The 21087-nt window shown below is 42.5% G+C and overlaps 1 protein-coding gene and 1 long non-coding RNA gene across 6 annotated transcripts in view; one reads left to right on the forward strand and one right to left on the reverse strand.

Moving 5' to 3' along the window:
• Positions 1-21087, forward strand: part of LOC107206719 (dual specificity protein phosphatase 13-like) — a 23658-nt gene continuing 2571 nt past the window's right edge. The window contains exons 1-3 of one of the 4 annotated variants that reach the window (XM_015632771.3): positions 1-989; positions 3311-3342; positions 19889-20084. In XM_015632771.3, the coding sequence (XP_015488257.1) occupies positions 19936-20084 (149 nt within the window). In that variant the 5' untranslated portion in view covers positions 1-989; positions 3311-3342; positions 19889-19935. Of the gene's footprint in view, positions 990-3310; positions 3343-13298; positions 13603-17299; positions 19042-19888; positions 20085-21087 lie in introns of those variants that run through there. The other 3 variants (XM_015632770.3, XM_015632774.3, XM_015632775.2) reach the window with 3 other exon arrangements.
• LOC107206720 overlaps positions 15619-21087 on the reverse strand; it is a 10976-nt gene continuing 5507 nt past the window's right edge. For both annotated transcript variants that reach the window (XR_004498153.1, XR_001522508.3), the window contains 2 exons: positions 17214-17302; positions 15619-16203 (listed from right to left, as the gene is read on the reverse strand). This is a non-coding gene — a long non-coding RNA (uncharacterized LOC107206720). The remainder of the gene's footprint in view (positions 16204-17213; positions 17303-21087) is intronic.

Below are 21087 nucleotides of genomic sequence, written 5' to 3' on the forward strand. Positions count from 1 at the left end.
ATTTTCCAGTACAAGAACTGAGGACATCAGATGAGGTCAGTAGAAATCAGGTGTGAAACAAGAGGAGGGGTTTGTGTGAGCTGTGCAACACCTTGCCACAGGATGCTGCAGAGAGCAAAAGCCTATAGACATTCAAGGGCCAGCTGGAAAAGTCTGAGGGACAGAAATCCATTCAGGTTTACCAAATACTTGGAAACTCCATCCAGATCAGCAAGCTTATAAACTGCAGCCAGCTGCAGTTATTAGGAAGCTGGGAGAGTGTTATTATTATTGTTATATACTCAAGTATAATTCATGCTTGTGTGTTCTTATATTCTGTAGGCGTCCACTTTCAGCCATAGTCAAGCACAGGACAGTGGGCTTGGTGAACCTTGGGTAAGGCCCAGGACAGGTGCTCTCATGGTGTTTATTTTGAACTCACCCTCAAGCTGTGCTGTCCCCTCTTTCCTGGTAGCTTATTATTAGAACTGGGTCACATGAGGCATTTGGGACTGCTTCTCAGTTGCATTGACTGACATTTCTTTCACAGGGAAAGCTCTGTGCTGGCAGGAACAAGCACACATAGCTTATGTGAGGACAGGAGTAGCATTTTTTTGCAGAAGATTCACTTAAAGCAGAGCATTCATTTTTCTGGCTGTTCCCCATTTCATCAGGGACAGAGTGCTGAGCTAATCCAGGGAGGCGTCAAGGCGTGAGCTGTATTTAGAGTCAGCCACCTGCTTGGGAACATCAAGCGGCAGAAAGAGCCAGCTTCAGCAAAAACCTCCCCTGTGCATTCCACAGCAGCAGCTTCCAGCAGGCCCTCCCTCCTCTGCCTGATTCTGCATGAGGCCTCCAAAAGGGTCTGCACCTGAAGACAGACCCTGACAGCCCAGGAATGCTCTGAGCCTGGCACTCCCTCTGCCCAGGAACTGCCAGATATTTTGGACAGCTGCAAGGTGGAATTAAATCACGTGGTTGAAGAGTGGCCTAATCTCTACATAGGCAATGTAAGTGTTATTTGAGGCTGAGCTGTTCTGAAGGGCTGGGGAATACAGTACTCATTAACATATTCTATCCAACTTTATTTAGTTTAGTTAGTGTTGGTAAACATTGCCTTAAAATAGACTTAATATTAGCACAGAAGAAAGCAAAAGAAAGAACCTACTGCACAATTATAAATACAAAACAATTAAAAAGAGATTCTATTGTTTTGTATTATTTTATAATTTGCAACATACACAGATTTTATAAATTCTGCAGCATTTACCATACAAAGCACAAGACAGACTTATGGTCCTGAGCAGCCTTAAAATTGAACAATAATTGATTTTTACTATTTTTAGTGTAATTTTAACTAGAATGGAAATTCGCACATAAAAAAGTATTCTGATTTTGTCTGTTTATATGACAATTTGATTTGCAGTTGAAATTTCTGACAAATCCATGGATATTCTGAATGACAGCAGACTTCACTATTTCTGAAAACTGTGCAGATGGGTATTTCACTCTGAAGCATAGAGAAAGCATGCAATCATCTGCACTCAACATGTCTAGTGCCCAATGTTATGCCAAAACAAGGGTTTTTTCACCATCATCAGGTGGCAAACTTGTTGAAATATATAGAAATTACAATAATTCCTGAAGGAGAGAAGCAGGGTGAACTAATAACCCTGCTGATTGCCTGCTGATTAAAGCTTGAGTGCCCATTCTTTTAGCTATGAAACAGCAAAGCCAAAAAAAATGAGCTAGGGGATGCTGGGGAAATAATCTGCATTTACAAAACTTGGTTTTACAAATTACTGCCTCCTTCCTGATGTCCCTGAGCTGCAGGCAGGAGCATGGCAGCTGGCAGGTGACCCCATGCACAGCGGGGTCAGAGCCTGGCTGTGCTGAGTTCAGCTTCACTGAACTTCTGCCTCAGCCAGGACAGCAGGAAATCGACCCTTGCCTTTCCACTTAAACCTTGTAACTACACTTGGAAATTAACTCTTTTACTTATTAGAACCAAATGCAGAAATAACGATTTGTAGAATTGACCCTGACAGGTAGTACAGGCAAAGATTTAAGATAAAAATTGTGTTCTGATAACAGCAACATTTGATTTGAGACAATCTTTTAAGTGCAGTTTTAAGACTTCCTTTCAATATCTGTAAGTATACATGTTCCAAACTACTCTTGGATGTTTCTTTCGATCACATTCTCTCTTGTAGGGGGCGAAAAGTGGTGGGGAATAAAATGAAAAAATATATAGATAACAACAGTGTGTATGTGTAGTAAGGAAAGATTAACTTTGAGAACATTCAGCTAACAGAAATAAAAATGTAAACAGGTGTCTTAATGCAACAGCTGATCACTAATATCAGCTTAAATACGAGTTACAGACTGCAAACAGTGAAACTGGAAGTTGATCAAGTATTACAGATGGAAATTTCTTTTTTGTGCCAACATCAATAAGACAAATAGGAACAATACCTGAGAATAAGATTTCATGGGCTCCTCATGAGCTAAAAATGAGGAAAAGAGAGAGTATGTGCATTTAGGGCCCAACCCAGTACTCAGTGAAGTTAATAAACAGTGAATGTTTCTGTTACTGAGCAAGTAACCTGCCGTGCTAGCATCAGAACTTGTGCCAGAGCTAAAATAACCCAGAACAGTACCATATATTGTCACTGCTTGTTTCTGTGGAACCAGTTATGTGCAGTTTCTGAGCAGCTCCTTGGAAATCAAAGATCAATCTAGAATTAATGTTGTATTTTATAAGAAATATTTTTCCTTATGCCTTTATCAGAAATCTGATGTTCAGCATCTTTAAACAAGTTAAATATAGAATAAAGTAGGGATGGCTGACTTGACATGATGACTTTCATCCTGGAGGACTTTGAAGTTGTCAACAAACTGATTATTAAATATTTATCTGGCTATCAGCCATTGCTGATATACAAGGCCAAGGCCAAGACCCTTTGGGTTTAAAGGTACAGTGGTTTCAGAAGTGCTACATAATAAGCAGCTGAGGGCACAATATGTAAAATATCCTGCAGAAGTCAAACTTCATGCTGATATTAAGCAGGCAGGTTTATTAACTGGGGTTTAACCAGATTAGCAAGGCTATCTTCAGCAAAGAAACATTGTGCAGTTACAGGCTGAGGCGAAATGGTTATTAGCTATGCTAAAACCTTAGTGTGTTCAACATACATATTTCAAATCCAGTTACAGAAGGACCTGAGCTACCTCCTGAAGTGAATTTTTGTAGGATGTTTACACCAGCAGTCCTCAATGTGATTGTAGTTAACTGAAGTCAGTAAAACTTCTTAAATTTATTTCTTTTCAGAAGTGAAATAACTTGGAATTCTGCATTTCCAGGTATGAGTATATTCAGAAATCATAACCTTTTACCATTCTTCTACTACCTTACTTTATCCTTACACCTCTCAAAGGGGAAGAAATGTCTCAGAGTGTTGTAGACACTGGGGTCTACAGACAGGAATACATTACAAGGCAACAAGATAACTTGAGCTACTTGTAATCATGTGCTTTTATAGAAGACACAATCGACTTTGACCTTGTTGCCCACTTCTATACATTCTGTGTGCATTAAAAAGGGCAAATGGCAAGCCCCTATCCTGATGGTAAACTCCTGCTCTTACAGAGCACTCACATTAAGCAATCACAAATTACTTTAGCAGCATTAACTAAATGTCACTCAACCATTCGGGTAAGCCTAATTATCCACTTACAGACATTGTCTTCATTGGCACGTGGGAAAACAGCAGGATCCTGAGAGATTAGGAGTGACCAACAAAACCATATTCACATCAGTGGCAAGGATCACACATTGTGCGCTGGTAATCATCAGAATGTATCTTCATTCTGTAGCAGGAGAGAAAGAAGAAAAGCAATTATAAAAGGGAAGACAGTTCTGAGCTCTTGGTCAGATATCATCACTTTTTAAAATTTTTTTTCCGTTTTTTTGTATTGATTTGTCAGAATACACAAAAAAATAACTAAAAATAGTTACTTTCTAGTTTGAGAAACAGCCAAAACCTGCAAAAAGCTATTGCAGAGACATACCAGTTGGCCATTTACAAAGCCTAATGCCATGTGTTTTCCTCTGTTTCTGGACTCAGATCTCTAGTAACAAAAAGTGGTTCTTGATTTATGAAAGGGCTATAGGTAATACCCTGGAGGCTACTTTATCTCAGCTGCTGTAAATTGGATCTCTCAGAGATGAGATGAGATGCGAGTGAGGCAGAAGTACAAACTTACGCAATCTGTGACTATGGCACTACTCCTTGCAGCCTGGAACAGCACTATGTGTATTCCTTTCTGTTTTGAAAGGAAAAATCTGTATTTGCCTTATTCTTAGAAAAAGCAGATCTGCTTACTTTATGCTGGCTTACCTTATGATATTCTGCCACTTTCCTCTAGGCATTGTTATCCAAAGAGTTACCCAGTCGTGAGCAATTTCATCATGCTGCAGGATTTATGTACTGAACCAAGTTACAGTAGACACCTATGTAAACTCTAAACTCTCATGAAATTAAAAGACCACAAAGTGACAAGGAGAAATGTCAGAAAAACTATCTGAATATGAGACAAAGATGAACATAACCTAAAGCTTTGGTATCAAATCTGTTTTTCCTCTCTGTTTAGGGCATAGAATGTTTCTGAATTTTGCATGCTCCTGTCATTCCTCAGTCAGTTGGCTAAATGAAGGCAGCAAACATGCTAGGTACTCCTCTGGGATACATTCCTAATTTGTTGTCCATTCTGCTCATTAAAACTCTCAAAACTCAACTCCAAGAGAAAATAGGCCCCTGTTTAAAACTAAAGCTCTTAAGTATATCCCTGGACACAAAAAGATTTTAACTTGTTTTGCTCATTTGGATCAGCAAATGAAAAGAGGGAAAATATTTCCCAACCTGTACAAGAAGTCACCCAGATGGGAGACAGTTTTCTTACCCTGGTGACAATAGATGCTCAATGGCTGAGGACTTTCCAGCGGTAACTACTTTCTGTCATGCACCCTGCCCAGCTCTGTCTCAGCTTTATGGACCTGAGCATTACTGAAAATGTAATAAACTTTCATCTATAAATTAGACATTTCTCTCATGCTCAAAATTTCCTGTTCCCACCAAAATTATTATTACTTGAATATTGCTGTGCCTCTAGCACTAGTGAACATGGAAAGAGACAAGTTATTTAATTTTAATGGAATATTTCATAAAGGAACGGCTCTTTAAAGCCTACTCTGCTGGTTCAGAAAGCAGGTTTCTCCCAGAACCCTGTCTTTTGTCAATGTCTCGCCAAGGAGAGGGGACTCTAAAGAAAAAAATTGAAACTTTTTTTTTAACTGTTGAAATGACTACCCAAATTGGCAAGCTAAGCTAGACCACCCCAGGGTAGTTCTTATCTTAGAGTATTTGTTTGGAAAATAAACTGTAGTTTTAGACTGAAGTCTTAAACATGCAGAGGTAAAATACCTGGGGAGAGTTGCTGGTGGCAATTCAGCATCTCAGCAGAATTCCATAGCATTTTCCCAGAGTTCACTTGCCACATGCATGCATTTTGGAGGCGATAATGCAGTGCTGCATGCAGAACACCAAAGCTGGGACCACACCAGTCCTTGTGGAAACCCCCGTGCCAAACCAGCAGTGTAACCCAGGGGTGAATTTGCCCTCCTATTTCCAAAAAGAGACGCCTGCCAAGGACAGTATGGCCCAAGGGGCACACATTGCTGGCAGGCTCTCAAGTGTCAGAATAGAAGCCGCGTAGATCCTGTGCTTCGCAGGCAACACACAGACAAGGCAAACAATCAAGTTGTTGGGTGGAAAAAGCGGCTTCCCAGGATTGCTCTGACCATGGTGTGATTATGATCAATCCACATTGGCAAGTATCATCTTTCCACGTGTGTTTCACCTCCTGCAGGCTGCCTGCGGAGAGCAGCTCGGGCAGGCTGATGCATGCTTGTTATTGCTGGTGTAAATATCTCTGCCTTGTGCTATTGTGGCACAAAGCAGCTGGACCATTTGAAAATCATTTAAAAAGCACTATAAAATTAGGGCTCCAGTGCTCTTATTTTATGGCTTTCATGAGCAGGCATTGCCTAGAGAGAAATTATCCTCTTTATTTTCAAGGCTAAAGGTTCTTTTAACATTCATCAAAATCAAAGTGCCCCCTTGGTAACACGTTAGGCTGTTACTTATTTAGTACAGACTCTTTACCTTCTGCATAATATCACATTTGAGATCTCAGTTCATCATATACAACTCATTTCATTGTGTCTGCTGTTGTTACCACCAAGTGAATTTGCATAGTTTCAAGAGAGGCTGGATGATGCCCTGAAACATATTCTTTCCATAATTCTTTTTTTTTTTTTTTTTTTTTTTTTTTTTAATTTTAGAACAATAGCCTAGAGTGTTTTTATTTCTGATCCTTCTATAAAAATGTCCAATTATTTCTTTGGCAATGGATTTGCACAGACCAATTAAGCACTGTAAGTAAAAGATTTTCAAGGGCAGAAATAATACTTAGGTACATAACCTGATAAACTCACTTTGGAACATCTCTTCCCCATGTATATAAAAAAAGAACCTGTCTTTGATAATTTTCTTTTTTCCATTCTTGTTTTCATGGATAGCTTCTTTACCAAACTGAGGAAAACGGTGAGTGAACCAAAGCAGCATGACAAAATGCAAACAGTACAAAGGGAAAGTCATTCTTTTTAGGAAGAAGAAAAGAAACACAGTTCTATCAACCATACTTAGAGCTCAGATCTGAAGGGGTTAGGAAGAGACACTGCATGAAAGTATCCATCAGCCACAAAGGTGGCAAGTGGAAATGGTAAGGCTCTGCACATGTTCTGTGCTGCAGCTCAAGAAAACTGCTTTGTGCCCCTCTGTTGTTTAACCTGCCTTACATTTCTGTAAGAGACTGGTCACCTTTTTATCCAGACATCAAATACAAACTGAAGATAAACATTTACAAAGTCATAACCTTAGCTATGTTCTCATGGTTACCTATTTGGCCAGGATTTTGTCTTTATGTTCTCTGGGGACAGCAGGCTCATTCCTGTGCCAAAAGGCAGCACTCTTTCAGATCTCTGCAAAGGGGGTGGTTGGTGCTCACAGATCCTGCTGTGAAAGCATGTGTAGCCACATAGAGCAGCTGTAAAGTCAAGATGCACCATCCTGCCTGGCAAAGATGTAACCAGGCAGAAGGCAAGGCTGCCTGTGTGCAGGGGGAGCTCCATCACCATTCCATCACCTCTGAAAACAGAGGGAGTTTGAGTTTTTAATGACACAGACTTTTCCTGTCATCACCCAGCCTGTGATCCATCAAGGGAATGGTTAAGCTAATAGAGGGATGAGATGAAGTTACTTGGTAATCACTATTGTTTATGACCCTAGAAAGGCAGAAAATGGGACAGGCATGACAGACATCTTCATGGAAGAAGGAGGTGGGACAGACATTAAGTAAATCAGGATAAGAAGAGCACCTCAGCTCTGTGACACATTTTTCTGTTCCAACAGTCAGCAATCACCTTCCTGTGCTTGACAGTCTCAGAAATTGAGAGAAGGGCCCAAGTAAGTTCACATAGCTATGGGCCCCTGCATTTCAGATCAGATTAGATCTTTTAAGTTAAGACTGACTCATCCAATCTCAGCCCTTACTTCTGGCAATAGTGAAAAGTGGCAGAAGAGCAGAGATCAGTGTAGCCCTCTCAATACCTGATCCAGCACCACAAGTGTAATTATGTCACCTGTGCAGGGGGCTCCTCACTTCAGAGCTGATGTGCACGTTTGTTCCCTCTCAGCCATATACACCTTGCTCAACAAAAATTAAAAATTCAGATAGAGTTTTTACCCAGTAGAAGAGAAGTAGAAAATCCGTTCTACCCAGTGGTTTCAAATTCCTGGACAGCCCTGAATTTTCACTTGTATTGTGGATAAACTACCTGTTCTCTCTAAAAAAGATAGCAAATTGACACTTGCAGTTAATGTTTTAGTGCTGAAAGGATTTTCCTTTCAAGCACTGAAGGTGAAAGGGTGTCTAGAGAGTGTTGTTTTACCCATACACACATATCTACTAACACCTCAATGTGTAAAGGCTTGCTCACCTTGGATCCAGAGCAGGATTAAGAATACCTTGGAGCTGTTTTGACCTACATGATCAATTGCTGAAAGCCTGGCAAAAGGACCCAGGTTGTAGGATGTCCTGCATGAGCTACATTCGAAGTAATTTTATACTCAGTTTAACCTATTAATATCAAGGAAGGCATAATCTACCTTAAAATAGCAGGTGGGACTCCACAACTCAGAGGTGGGCAGCCAAAAGGCAAAAGAAAGCTCCTGGATGCTGGCAGTGTTCTTGGGGTGTTGTCAGCAGCTGCAGACCTTCCATCACTTGTTTCCCTCACAAAATGAAATTGCTAACTGCAGAACCAAGCTGGCGCCAAAGTAATTTTACCACAAGAAGGAATACAAGAAAGAATACCTTAAAAAGCCAAGTAGGATCAGAATCTGGAGTGGAAAGGTGTGAAGGCATTGAGATCTCTGTTAGTATCTCATGGGGCAAGGGTGTCCCTGCCCAGGTGATGGGCACCCATATCGTCAGTTCTTTTCCCTCATCACCACAGCACTTTTAAGCTTTTTGCTTTTGCTTCTTCACTCTTGATGCCTTGTCATTCTCCTCCATGTTGCCACTGTGAAATGAATCTTGGTTCATAGTGACAAATGTATTGCCAGCCTGGGAGGCAGATTCTGCATGTTTGGTGCCCATGATACATTCAGAATTCAGTATTTAGTAATGACCAGTGCAGACACAGCATTCGTAAGACAGGTGGAAAAGATCCAATGCAGGTTGGACTGAAGGGCTGGCTAGTTATTCATTCTCCATCAGGCAGAGCAGACTCTAGAGGAAGCCAGCAGAAGAAACAGGACAGCTGTTTCTGGCTTTCAACAGATTGGCTACTTCTAAACCTCTTGATACTTTTAATTACTACAGACTGAACAAAAGAACTGGTCCTAGCACAAAAGTCCTTAATTGTCCTCATGCCCCCAACATGCACCTTGCCTCCATCAGTTCCAAGGAGGTTAGTTGAGGCTGTGGGGTGAAAAAAAGAAAAGGAGGGGTGAAGGCTGAGTGAGAAAGAAAGGTGAATGGATAGCTGAGGAGCAGGCTGGATGGGTGAGGAGCAGACTGGATGGTGAGGAGCAGGCTGGATGGTGAGGAGCAGCTTGAGGAGGAAGGCTGGATGGGAGAGGAGCAGGCTGGTGCTGGAGGTGGCTCTGGGGAGGCCACTGCTATGGGGCAGCACAGCTGCCATGACCATGAGCTTTGTCCCCTCTCCTGATGAGTTGCAAAGGTTACTGATGGATGTCCTCGATGTTCCAGTGAGGGAAGGGATGTCCCAGTGAGGGAAGGGATGTCTCAGTGCTGGGTCAGGCCAGACCAGGCCAGGGCAGGCCAAGCCAGGCCATGTTGGGGACCAGTGGTGTGGCAGGGCCCAGGACCAGGGCCCAGACCTGCCGGGTCTCTGCAGTGCTGCCATTCAGAATTAACTTCTACCAGTTAATGACCTCTTGGTAATTGCCATTGACACAATAATCTTTGTGAGTTTTCCACAGCTTTATTTTATCTGTTAGAAGAATGCAGGGGACCCACCACACTGGCTGCTGAGGAGGAGTGCCTTTGGATTACTCAAAGGCTCCAGCCAGTCTGGTTGTACTTTCCAAACCAATTTCTGTTCATGTAGAGGGTTTACTTCCTTTAAGAAAAGTATTTGAACTGAAATCAACACGGGAGAGGGCATGAACAGCAGGACTCCTCCATCCCAGCCTCCTTCCAAAGCCCCAGCAGCTCCTGTGAGAAGCATTGCACTGAAGGGTCAGTTTTCCAGGAGAACATGGGGGGACGCTGATTTGACCCCACCGCCCAGCCCAGCAGCCCAGTGCAACAGCCCGCTAGCACCCAGGCTTCCTCCTGCCCAGCTGCTGGCCCTCGTGTCTCCTGCTGTTCCCAAAAGCCAGAGCAGAGTCCTCTAGCTTGGCTCTTTTTCTACTATGGCTGGAGAAACAGGGAATGGGAAGAGAACCATATTTGGAAGCAGACAGTATAAAAGACTAAAATAATCACCCTGCTTTTTACTTTAGGTGAGTGTATTATGTCTTGGACTAGTTTGTACAACAGATTTTGCCAGCAGAACAAAACCAGGCCAACCTGCACGATGTAAAGGAAAAAAATGAGCACTGTCACAGGCTTTTCTTATACAGGAAAACTGCATGGGAAAAGATACGGTGTAGATCTTTTGATGGATACACGCAGGTCAATACCAATCTAATTAACTCCGTACATTTCACATTTTTCTTCCATCTAAGGTGCACGGTTCCTTGTAAATTCTCCCTTTAAATGCCGGTCGGAAGTGTATTCCTTCCTGCGATGCCCATGGCTGTGTTATTTTTAAATCCTCTAACATTGTTTTTTCCTGCCATCTTGTGGCAGCAGGAAAAATCACAGCGTTTCACTAGCAGCAGAGCTGCCCGCTGGCCTAAGACAAGGGTTGTCAGCAAATCTATAATTAGATTAGTTGGTATCATTGCAAAAAATACAGTCCCTCTTGCATATTTAAAAGCCTGACTAATTCTTCTAGCTCCACTAGTTGGTCTTGCAGCAGAAGTTCTTTGCTTCTCTCAGAGCAAAGTGTCTGTTTTGTAGACCTTGTGTTTTCTGCTGTCTATACAGAGCAAAGGAGACTTACATAACAGGTGAGACTTTATTATGTTATGACAAGACCTCATAAAGTAAACCCTAAATATTTTGAAAAGGCTCTTTTTTTGCCAGTGTTGCTCTCAGGTCTTCATAATTCCTTAAGAAAGCCATCTTTGTTTCCTATCAAACCATAGGAAGATCTTGTCTGATAGGTATGTAAAGCTTTTCCTTTTACTGCAACCACTATTGCTGTCTGGTGTCTCAATGTAAACACCACAAAACCTGCCCAAACATCCTGCATTGTTTGCTTAATTCTTTAAATCAAAATATTTTCATTATTTTGTTAAAAATGCATGTAAGATTTATATGACTGAATCTGGGTTCCTGTATTTTTTCCCCTTTTCCTACAATTGCACAGAGGATTTTGAAAATGAATACTTTTGATCCCAACTCTCCTGCTACAACAGCTCTTCCCATGTAGTTGAGGTAAAAATATGAAAATTATATATGATAATTAAAAAAAAAACCAACTCAAAAGTAAAAAAATGTCAGTATTTTCCCTTAAAATAAATGCAAAATTCAGAGCCAGTAAGAAAAACTAGGCACTACTTACTAAGAATATTTCCAGCCTGCAAAGAGAGTGTAAATAAATGCTCTTCAAAGCTTTGTTCATTTTCACTAGCACCCGCAAAAATGACTGCTTGGGATGCCAAGCACTGGAGAGAAAGGATGTTAGTGCTATTTATAGCTCACGGGTGGCTTCCATTGCCATTGTACCTGAGAATGTCGCAGTCCTTAATGCATTCCTACGCATTGCTCGCAGGTACTTTCTCAAGCAGAGGACAGCCTTCCCAAGGCTGTGCTGAAGGCAAGGAGGTTTGCTTTGGGAAAATGTTATGTTTGTGGTGTGTTCCCAGACTGTTGTAAACCACCTGCACGGGCACAACCTCCAGCAAGGACACTCTCCTTCCTTCTACCTGTGCTCAACACTCCCTCTTGGGAATCTGGAGGCTGCTGCTTTGCTGGAGGCTCTTCTCCCCTCCATCACCCTACCTACCAGCCTTGCCATCCATCTACAGTCCACACCAAGCCACAGCACAAAACACTATCAGAAAAACAACAGCATGAAACATGGCAAGATAAAGTGAAAATACTCTCCAAAAACTTGCTGACACAAAACAACCCTTGCTTCTGCCCTGCCTGACCAACTGCAAGGCTTGCATAGGCTCAGTCTCAGGAGTGGGGCAGCACAGTTTTGCCTGCTTCTCACAGAAATATTGCAGCAAGGCCAGGCAGGGAAACTCCTTCCCAGTGACCCTGGGACTGAGCATTCCATGGAGCAGCAGCATGTCCCCACTGCCCTTGACCCCTCATCCCTCATAGCCTGAAGAGGCAGCTGCACACCCTGCTTTACCCACAGCCCCTGATGAGGCAGTTCCTTCTTTGCTCTGATTTACCTGGCACCCTGCTACCAGGCAGGTGCAAACTCCAGCCAGAGGAAAACCACTTAGTTTTATTTCTTCAAATTTAAAATAAGAAGTTAGGAGCAAATACTCATCAGACACATAATCAAAAGTTTGCAAGAGACAGGAAATCCCAGTTCTGTGTCTTAGTATCTCCTTTAGTCATCATTGGTCAATTCCTCTGTGACTGTCACTCTTCTTTAAAGATGACTTAATCAAAATCAAATAATGATTTTAAAGTCAGCACTTAAAAAAAAAAAATCTAAGAATAAAAACATTCCACTCTGTCCCAACAGAGCTGAGAATGTTGCTGAAATGCTCTATGATATGCCTGAAAAACTCAAGTGCCAAAATAGATCTTCCATTGTAGAGTTTTGAAGTTTTCTCTTGATTCCATAGCAAAGAATTTGTACAGCTCTGTGAACCTTAGAAGGTGCCTTTTTTGTATATACCCTTTCAAGAAAGGCAAAGCAAGGAGAACACTTCACTGCTTATGTTAAAAGTGCAGGGAGAGACAGCTCAAAGCTACCCCTGCCAAATGACTGAGGAATATCAAAACCCCTTTCTCATGCCTTCAAATATTCTGAAATCTTGCAAACTTGACAGCGTTGTCAATTTTGTATTGACAGCAGCAGTCAGATAAAAATCATTTGAGGAATAAATCAAGGAGAAGAAAAAAAACCCTTTAATCCACAGTCACACAAAACCATACTGCCTGCAGAAGTGCAAGTGCTTTGGAGCCCCTTTTAATAGCAATATATTAACATCCTTGTTTGTCTTTCCTGAAGCTTGCAAGACATTATTTCCCCACATCTCTCTCTCAGTCTGGCCTCTGACACCATTTTTATCAGAACTGCCCATAACTTACACCTATCGACAGCCTGTGACACCACTGAAGTCTTGGCACAGCACTGGCTATGACAGCACTCACTGAACTGTTATCAATATCAAGGTCATTTTGTTTTTCTTGCTCTCACTGCAGCTGCAGCTTCTCTGCCCTCAGGGCATGAGCTGCCCAAGAAAGCTTTCTGTCTAAGCTCCTCAGAAGCCACAGCCTCTCTGCTCCATTACTGGTGTTATATAAGATTAGAGTGAAGTTTCTACTATTAGAAGCAGTTAGCTGCATGGTGATTGTGTGCTCCCCTGATTACAGCATACAGCACAGTTATGGCTGCTGGCAGCAGGACTTAAGACTAGATAATTTTAATTCAGGGAGAAGCATGAGCGCAATTGAGATGCATCAAAAAAATCAGTAGTTTTGGGGGGCTTGAATTCCTGGATGTGGTACCCTGGACAGGAATTTCCCCAGAGGAGAAATAAAAGGGAAAGCATCATCCTAGGCTCGACAGATATTCACAGACAGTCGGAAATTGTGCTAGGAGCCTGTGGAGGGCAGCGCTGTCTTGCTGGGAATGGCTCATTCCATAGCTCAGAGATGCCAGCTGCTAAGGTAATACTTCTTTTTTTATCTCTTTTGAATCTGAAAGCTGCAGATGTAAAAACTGGCATCATGCCACAGCCATGACCTGTCACTTCCAGCAGGACTCCCCATTTTTCAAACCAGTGCCTCCATTTTTAAGCCATCCTTTCCTGCAGCCTTAGCCAGGCTAAGGCTTGCGTGGGCAAGTGCTTGTTCCTAGGCTGCGTGACTCAAATAGGAGGGTTGGGGGAGGTGGGAGGGGGGCAACACAAAGGTTCTACCCCCTTGGAATGATAAGAGTTTTGGGAAAATATGTGCAGATCTATTACATTGCATAGAAGAGGAATTGCTCTCCAGGAGCGCTTCTGTAAAGCAGCACCCTCTCCCCTAAAACTAGCAAGGCACAGGTGAAGCTCACCCCACTGAGCGGAGCAAGCTCTGTCCCTCTCGGGGACATCCCTTGTCCAAGGACGACAGTGGCTGTGTGACCTGGGATGGGGCTGCTGGGAGCCCTCGCTGGGGCTCCCCGCCTCACTCAGGGGCCTCTCTGAGCTGAGGGCTTGGGCTCCACCTGCACTCCTGTGTCTGGCCATGCACCCCCTTCTCCTCCCACTTCACCTGACACCTGCTCACCACCAGGAGCTCCCTCGGCTATCCAAACCCTGCCCGAGGCTGACTGCTCGCACCTGCCCTGCCCAGAGCTCGCTCCCTCTACTGAAACGGCCTTGTGCATTCCTGCCCTCCCCGGTGGACACAGTTCCTGTGGGGCAGCGGCAGCAGCCCCTCCAGCACCATGGGCAGCCCAGCTCAGGAACAGGAGGGCTCACCGAGGAAGGAGCCTTTAGCTTTCCAGCCCAGCTCAGGAACAGGAGGGCTCACAGAGGAAGGAGCCTTTAGCTTTCCAGCCCAGCTCAAGAAACAGGAGGGCTCACAGAGGAAGGAGCCTTTAGCTTTCCAGCCCAGCTCAGGCTCCTTGCATGCAGAAGTTGGTGCCTTCCAGCTCAGTCTGGAGAAGTGAGAGGCCCCCATCATAAATGTACAAGGCTGGATGTGAATGGAGATGTCAGGAGGGAGACCAAGCGCTGAAGAGGTGTGAAGACTCAGATTTTTCTCCCACCCTGTAAAACACGGTTGCCAGTGTAGGGTGAGGGGCATCTGCAATCTGAGTTGGGCTGGGCTCAGGGGGAAGCCGTGGAGGAGGCTTGGAGGGCTGCTCCTGCTCTTTCCTGACACTGCGGTTGAAGGGCGGGCTGCATTTTCCAGAGCACTCGATCTGGCATCTTTCCCAGCTAGTAAATTCTCTTAAAAACTGAACCAAACAGAGCTTTAATTGTACATTCTGCTTTTCTCTTCACTCTGAAATAATGGCAATAGCATTTATGCAGTGCTGCAGTACCCGCACTGAGGCTGAGGGACCGATTCTGCTTTCCATTATTCAGGGGCACTGCTTCTGGTGAGGCAGATCAGAGTTTGAACAGTGAGCCGGAGCAATGAACTTCTACTATTCCCCGCTGTTTGACTGTGGGCAAAATAAAAGGCCATAATATATGATGCAGTCAGCCAAGAAAGCAATATTGCTCTGCCATGTGCACAGTCTACACCAAGACAAGTCCAGGATCTCATTTCTAAATTCCCGTAGGTACCTCATTTAAACCATCAGCCATAACCTGCTTCTCATTTTCAATACCGCTTGGTATTAGAGCTGCAGTGAACTGCTGGTGAGAGATTCTAATTCCTGCAAACAAGCCCCTGTAGGCTTGCAAGGAAAACACAGAGTTCCCCTCTTGGTTGCCTGCTAGGTTCCCATCTGGCTGTTTTAACTTTGCTATTGCTTTTAAATGTGCCTGTTTCTGCACACAAAGCTTTCAGCTCCACCTCAGGAGACTCCTGGGTTCTCTTAGCGTCAGATTCTGACCAAAGTGTAGAGACACAGACTGGGTTCTCTTAACAAAAAGGAAGATCATATTTCACATTACAGTATCTAAAAGATTAATTCCACTAACATGATCATTTCCTTGTGAAACACACTTCTTTCCATCTGGAATTTTCCATCAGGAGGACAAAGAGCCATAGAGTTACACACTACCTGAGAGGAAAGAGCAAAGAGTGTAAAAGATGACTGCAGAGATGCTTGCTGAGAGACGAGAGAAGAAAAAACAGACTAGACAGCATTTTCAAATGCATCAAGAGGCTGCTTTTTTATTTTTTTTTTCCCTTCCACATGAATTATGACCCCATGCTCTTGAATTTTGAACCATTTCGTTTGTCAGGTTTTTGATACAGGGAATTTAGGATATTTGGCTGCAGGAGCTTTCTGTATCATGTTATTGCTAGGTAGTGTTTGTGCTACTGTAGTAACCACAGGCCCTGCCGTGCCTGAGGCTCTCAATAATCTCATGTAAGGACTTGTTACTGAAAGACACGTGTCCCCATCTGGGCTATCGGCATAACACAGGCAGAGTTGTACCAGCCAGGAAGGTGCCAGCAAAAGGGAAAGAGGAAAGATGATTTGGATCCAACTAACGCCCTGCCAGACTCCTCTTGGGACTCCAGACATTAATATAATCTCTCTGCATCTCAGTTCCATCTTGAGGAAATGAGGGAACAACCACGGCAAAATGGCAGGAGGCCCTGTTACAGAAGTGAAAATTTGGGCTAGACAAATAGGTGGCTATTCAGTCTGTGTTCATTTTTAATGAAATAAAATATTTTTCTCAACCAGGAACAAACAATTTCATATTGTTTTAATGTTTTAAAATATTTTATGCAATGTAGAACAAATTCCAAAACAAAGTAACTGAATAGAAAAACGGGAATGGTATTTTTTTAAAATAACAAAATAAACTATTTCATATCTACAATACTGGAATGTTTGCATTTTTACCCCCAAAACTTTGCTGAGTTTTTTTCCCCTGGAATCTGCAGATGCAACACAAATCTGTTAAATGCTTTAGCCAATTCAAGTTACTGGGGGTTTATATGGGTTCTTTTCTTTTCTTTTCTTTTCTTTTCTTTTCTTTTCTTTTCTTTTCTTTTCTTTTCTTTTCTTTTCTTTTCTTTTCTTTTCTTTTCTTTTNTTTCTTTTCTTTTCTTTTCTTTTCTTTTCTTTTCTTTTCTTTTCTTTTCTTTTCTTTTCTTTTCTTTTCTTTTCTTTTCTTTTCTTTTCTTTTCTGCCAGAGATGCTCAATATGAAATGGCAATTGTTTCCACCATAGAGAAAGGGGAAAAAAACCCCAAAAACAAACCAACAGAAAACAACAACAAAAAAAACAAACAAAAAGGCTTTGCAGACTGTAGTATTCAAGTGGCTGGATAATGCTGGCGAGATACAAAGCTCCACTAGGTTGTTGTAGACAGGGTTCTGACATGACTGGGTCCCTCAGAAGCTGCACCCAGTTGCATCCAGACAGCACTGAGTCACCCAGAGCCTTTCCTGGGTGCTCCCTGCAGCCAGGCAATGTCACCCACAGCCACATCCAGCCTGGACCTCCAGGGCAAGTCCTGGACCACTGGGGGAACTCAGGCTCCACAGCCCAGACAGGGAGCCAAGCTGGCCCTGGCCATTTGGGGTGTAGCCCAGTGCTCCGGGTGTTTGGGAAATGATACAGAATGACAAGACAGTTTTAAAGATTGTGTGTTACCTTCTATTTTGTGGATTGCCATTAAAATCTCTGTCCAGCCTCAAAAGTCTCTCATAGGTTGACTTTTTTTGTTTGTTCTGTTGTTTTACCTTTAAGCAGAAAAAAAAATAGGAGAGAAAGATAGATAGAAAGAAAAAAGCTAATGAGATGGGTACAGTGTAAAAGAAAAGTAATCCTATCCAACTTGCATGGTCTAGATCCCTGCAGAAAATGTTAGTGACCTTGTAAGACAGAAATTTTTCCCTCAGGTACAGGGATTCCTGCCCTCCTGCTGTCACTGACTGTTTCCAGCTAGAGCAGCTTCTGGGAGCCACACAGAGGGAGACGCTTAGAGAAATGTAATCAGTGGCAGCACTTCTGCTACCTCTGCAGTATCTTAAAGTAGAAGGTGGGGGGAAGCCTTCACCAAAGTCCCTGGCCTTCAATTAAAAATTTCATATTGCTTTCCTCATTAGTCTAATCATCTGCTATAGCTATTTCCAAGCTTACCCTGAAGGCCCTGCAGAGCAATCCAATTTCAAGGCCAGTGCAGTGCAGGCAGGAGCAGTGTTTCTGGGAGGAGCCGTGCTGGTGTTGACACAAGGAGCTCACTTATCTGACATTAGGCATGTGAATAAAACAATGTTGGCACACCTTCTGGAAAGAGGATTGCTCTATGAAAAGAAGCTCTGTTGCACAGCATTTCCCTGGTTGCCAAGACCAGAGTCACCTGTGAAGTGTCACTGGCACCAAAATTACTCAATTCTGGGAGAACCTCCTCAATATCAGGTCTTGAACAAGAGGCCATACAATTTCATTCTCTTTGCTGACCATCTCCATCACTGTAACTAACTGGAAGGGTACAGTAGAAATTTAAAGCAGCAGGATCTAGCAGAAGTGAAAGTTTGGTACCCATCTGCTCCACAACTTCAGCCCTTAAGCATTTGCAGCAACTCAGAGTCAGCCACACTCCTTGAAAATGAGCCTGTGATCTTATGAATCTCCTGATGTAGAAGCTGTATTATCTTATTCTTGATTTTCTTTTACTACTTCAGCTTAATGTTCTGTGTCGGTGAAAGTACAAACAGGTCATCATGAAGATGCTGGCAGTAGCTCTTGAGCACAGTGCATGACTTTCACAAGGCAGTAAAACTTGTAGGGCAATGAACATTATCTGTTTCTGTGCTATTCTTCATGCTAATCTGGGCTAGGATTGCACAACATAGTCCCTTACCAAAGCTCTTAATCTTATATTATCTGCCCTGAAAAAATCGTAGGCTTTTATCTCTATATTTCTCTCTACTTCCCTGCAGTTCTTTTCCTCCACCATTAAAAGTAAAATCAGTCATTTTTTTCTCCTATGTATCCCATCATTTTTATTGTGTTTTTCATATCTTGCTTATTAAGTAGTTACCCTAGGGAGACATCTTTCTTATTGGAACATACAAAAAGCTATAACTGCACTTAACATTTGTGGGGAAGAGGAGGGACGAAGGGGCAAAGAAAACAAATTTAGACTGAGGTCACAAAAATAAATGTGTATGTTCAGTAATATGCCTCACATCAACTCCACTTCTTTTTCTGTAAGCAAAAATATATTCTTCCTTGTTTTCTGTTTATTCTGCAAATCAACTTACACTGTTAAAAATAACATACATGGACAAAGTTGTTGTTTTAGAAGCAACATCCATATGGCTGCTGCTGCTGTGGGGCAGGGGACAGACCAGACGACTTCAGACTGTGATCTCACAGACCTGTGATGGAGCCCTAGATGGGGTTCTCAACAGGACAACAACACCAGAACTTTAGCTCTTTAGTTTCAGAAATGCTCTCTTTTCTCACATCCTGGGTAAGTACCCTGCCCCTCAGACAAGAGAAATGGCCCCTCTCTGGAGGAAAGTAGCTATCACGTTATTTATACAAAGTGGAACAGCTCCCAGAGGAGAGATTGACACAGGCAGGCACAAGAATACCATCATAGCTAAGTGTCCAGGGATATTCAACTGAGAGAGAACAAACTAGTTCAAATCCTCTCAATTTCTCTTTCTATACATACAGACATTTATATATATTTATGTTTCTATATGCACATGAAAATCCTTTGCTATGTATACATGTATGTATGTACATGTGTATGTATGTGTAGGTGTGTTTAAATACATCATTTATAAATGAAATAAAATTGTATGTTCACACTGTTTATATGTTTATATGTGTGTACACATACACCATACAGATGACTCTCACATACACATCCTAAGGTTTTCTCCTTGGCCCTAGAAGCTTTCTAAGTATCAGTCAGCTTAATGATGTATTCAAAAACTTCTGGTTTTAACTAATCAGAATCAAGTGTACACAAATACTCTGGTAGCTCTTCAACAAAAAGAGAAATTATATCTGTGCCTACAAGATTCATCCAGTCTGCATTCAGGTGGTGCAGATGTTCTTTACCAATAGTGTTACTTGACAAGAAATTAAATCACATTATCTTATGCTGCTTTCTCAGGGGAGAAATTACATGCCTGTAGAGCCCTATCCCTGAATCAGTCCTGCTCTCTGGATGCTTTTAGCAACACCTGCAGGCCCTGCTGCACAGACTAGTTCTAATAATGTAATCCTATTTGGAGGGTAATGAACAGGTCTACTTTCTAGGGAATAGTATTTCTGTATGAAAATTTCCTTTCAATTCATTTCAGAAAAGCTGTCTCTGATACAGCCTGAGTGCATACAAGGGAACAGCAAGATGCCTCACACCAGATACTCTTCATCTCTGACCAGCAGCTCTTCCTATGAAACACCGGCACTATCAGACCTCCAGCAGCTCCTGTGGCTCAGAGGAGGAGCTGATAATCATGTGGACCAAGTCTGGCCAAATATCTACCTGGGAGATGAGTAAGAACATGTGGGCCTATTGTTAAGCTGTTATCAGTCCCTGGGAAGAGGAATGGAAAGGGTGTGGTACACTGGGGAGCAGCTTTTGGATCTTCAGGAATGTTTTTGTAATACAGGCTTCCAAAACGGATGATGTAAAGAGCTTGGATGTCAAGAAAAACATGACATGCAAAATGATGGCTTACTCATAGCATGTCTGACTTGGTTTTTTATGTTCTTTGATCCATCATGGATTTGGCAGGGTAAAAATTATTTGTATTGGAGACTAAAGTCCTCAAAGAACCTATGCCAAATTCATGTAAATTCCGAGATGCATTATGTGGCCTGGAAACTCTTCTCTGAGGCAGCAGACAAGAGGCCAGTAGCCCTAACCCTCAAACAGGGATAGCAAGATTAAGATCCAGAAAGAGGAAGACCCAAATTAATTGTGCAATAGTCATCTTGACATTCCAAATCCAAGCTTTCTTTCAAAGATGATAAAACTGAAAATATCAAACAGGAATTTTCATGCAAATATCTTATTCTTGTGACCAAAAATACTTATTGCTATTTCCTTCCAATTGGATTACTGCAGATTACCTGGATCATTAGCTCATTTTTCCAAGCTCCTCCTCCTCATGAATATATCAGTTAAGGTTCGGAATTTTGTAAAATGCCTATAGCCCTAGTTTATGGTGGGAAGTGGGGCTGTTCTAGCTGGTGAACACAACGCATCGACTTCATGTCCGAACAAGGTGTTGCTGCATCTGTGCGAGTTCTCACTCTTGAGACCAGGCACATTATCAGTGAGAGATTAGCTCTAAAAGTTCCTAAACAAATATTTAAGGAAAATCTTGACCATTTCATACAGTAAGCCATGTTCACAGGGATTAACTGCTGGGAGGCATTTGCTTAACTGACAATATCCCACTGGCAAGTTTGTGCTCCTGCTGCTCTCCACACCTCCATATCACATTTTTCATGCGCAAAGCACTGTGTGCTCCTTGTAATTTGCTCCTCTGAA

This window comes from Parus major, chromosome 6 (genome assembly GCF_001522545.3).
Source record: "Parus major isolate Abel chromosome 6, Parus_major1.1, whole genome shotgun sequence".
NCBI classification, from domain to species: Eukaryota; Metazoa; Chordata; class Aves; order Passeriformes; family Paridae; genus Parus; species Parus major.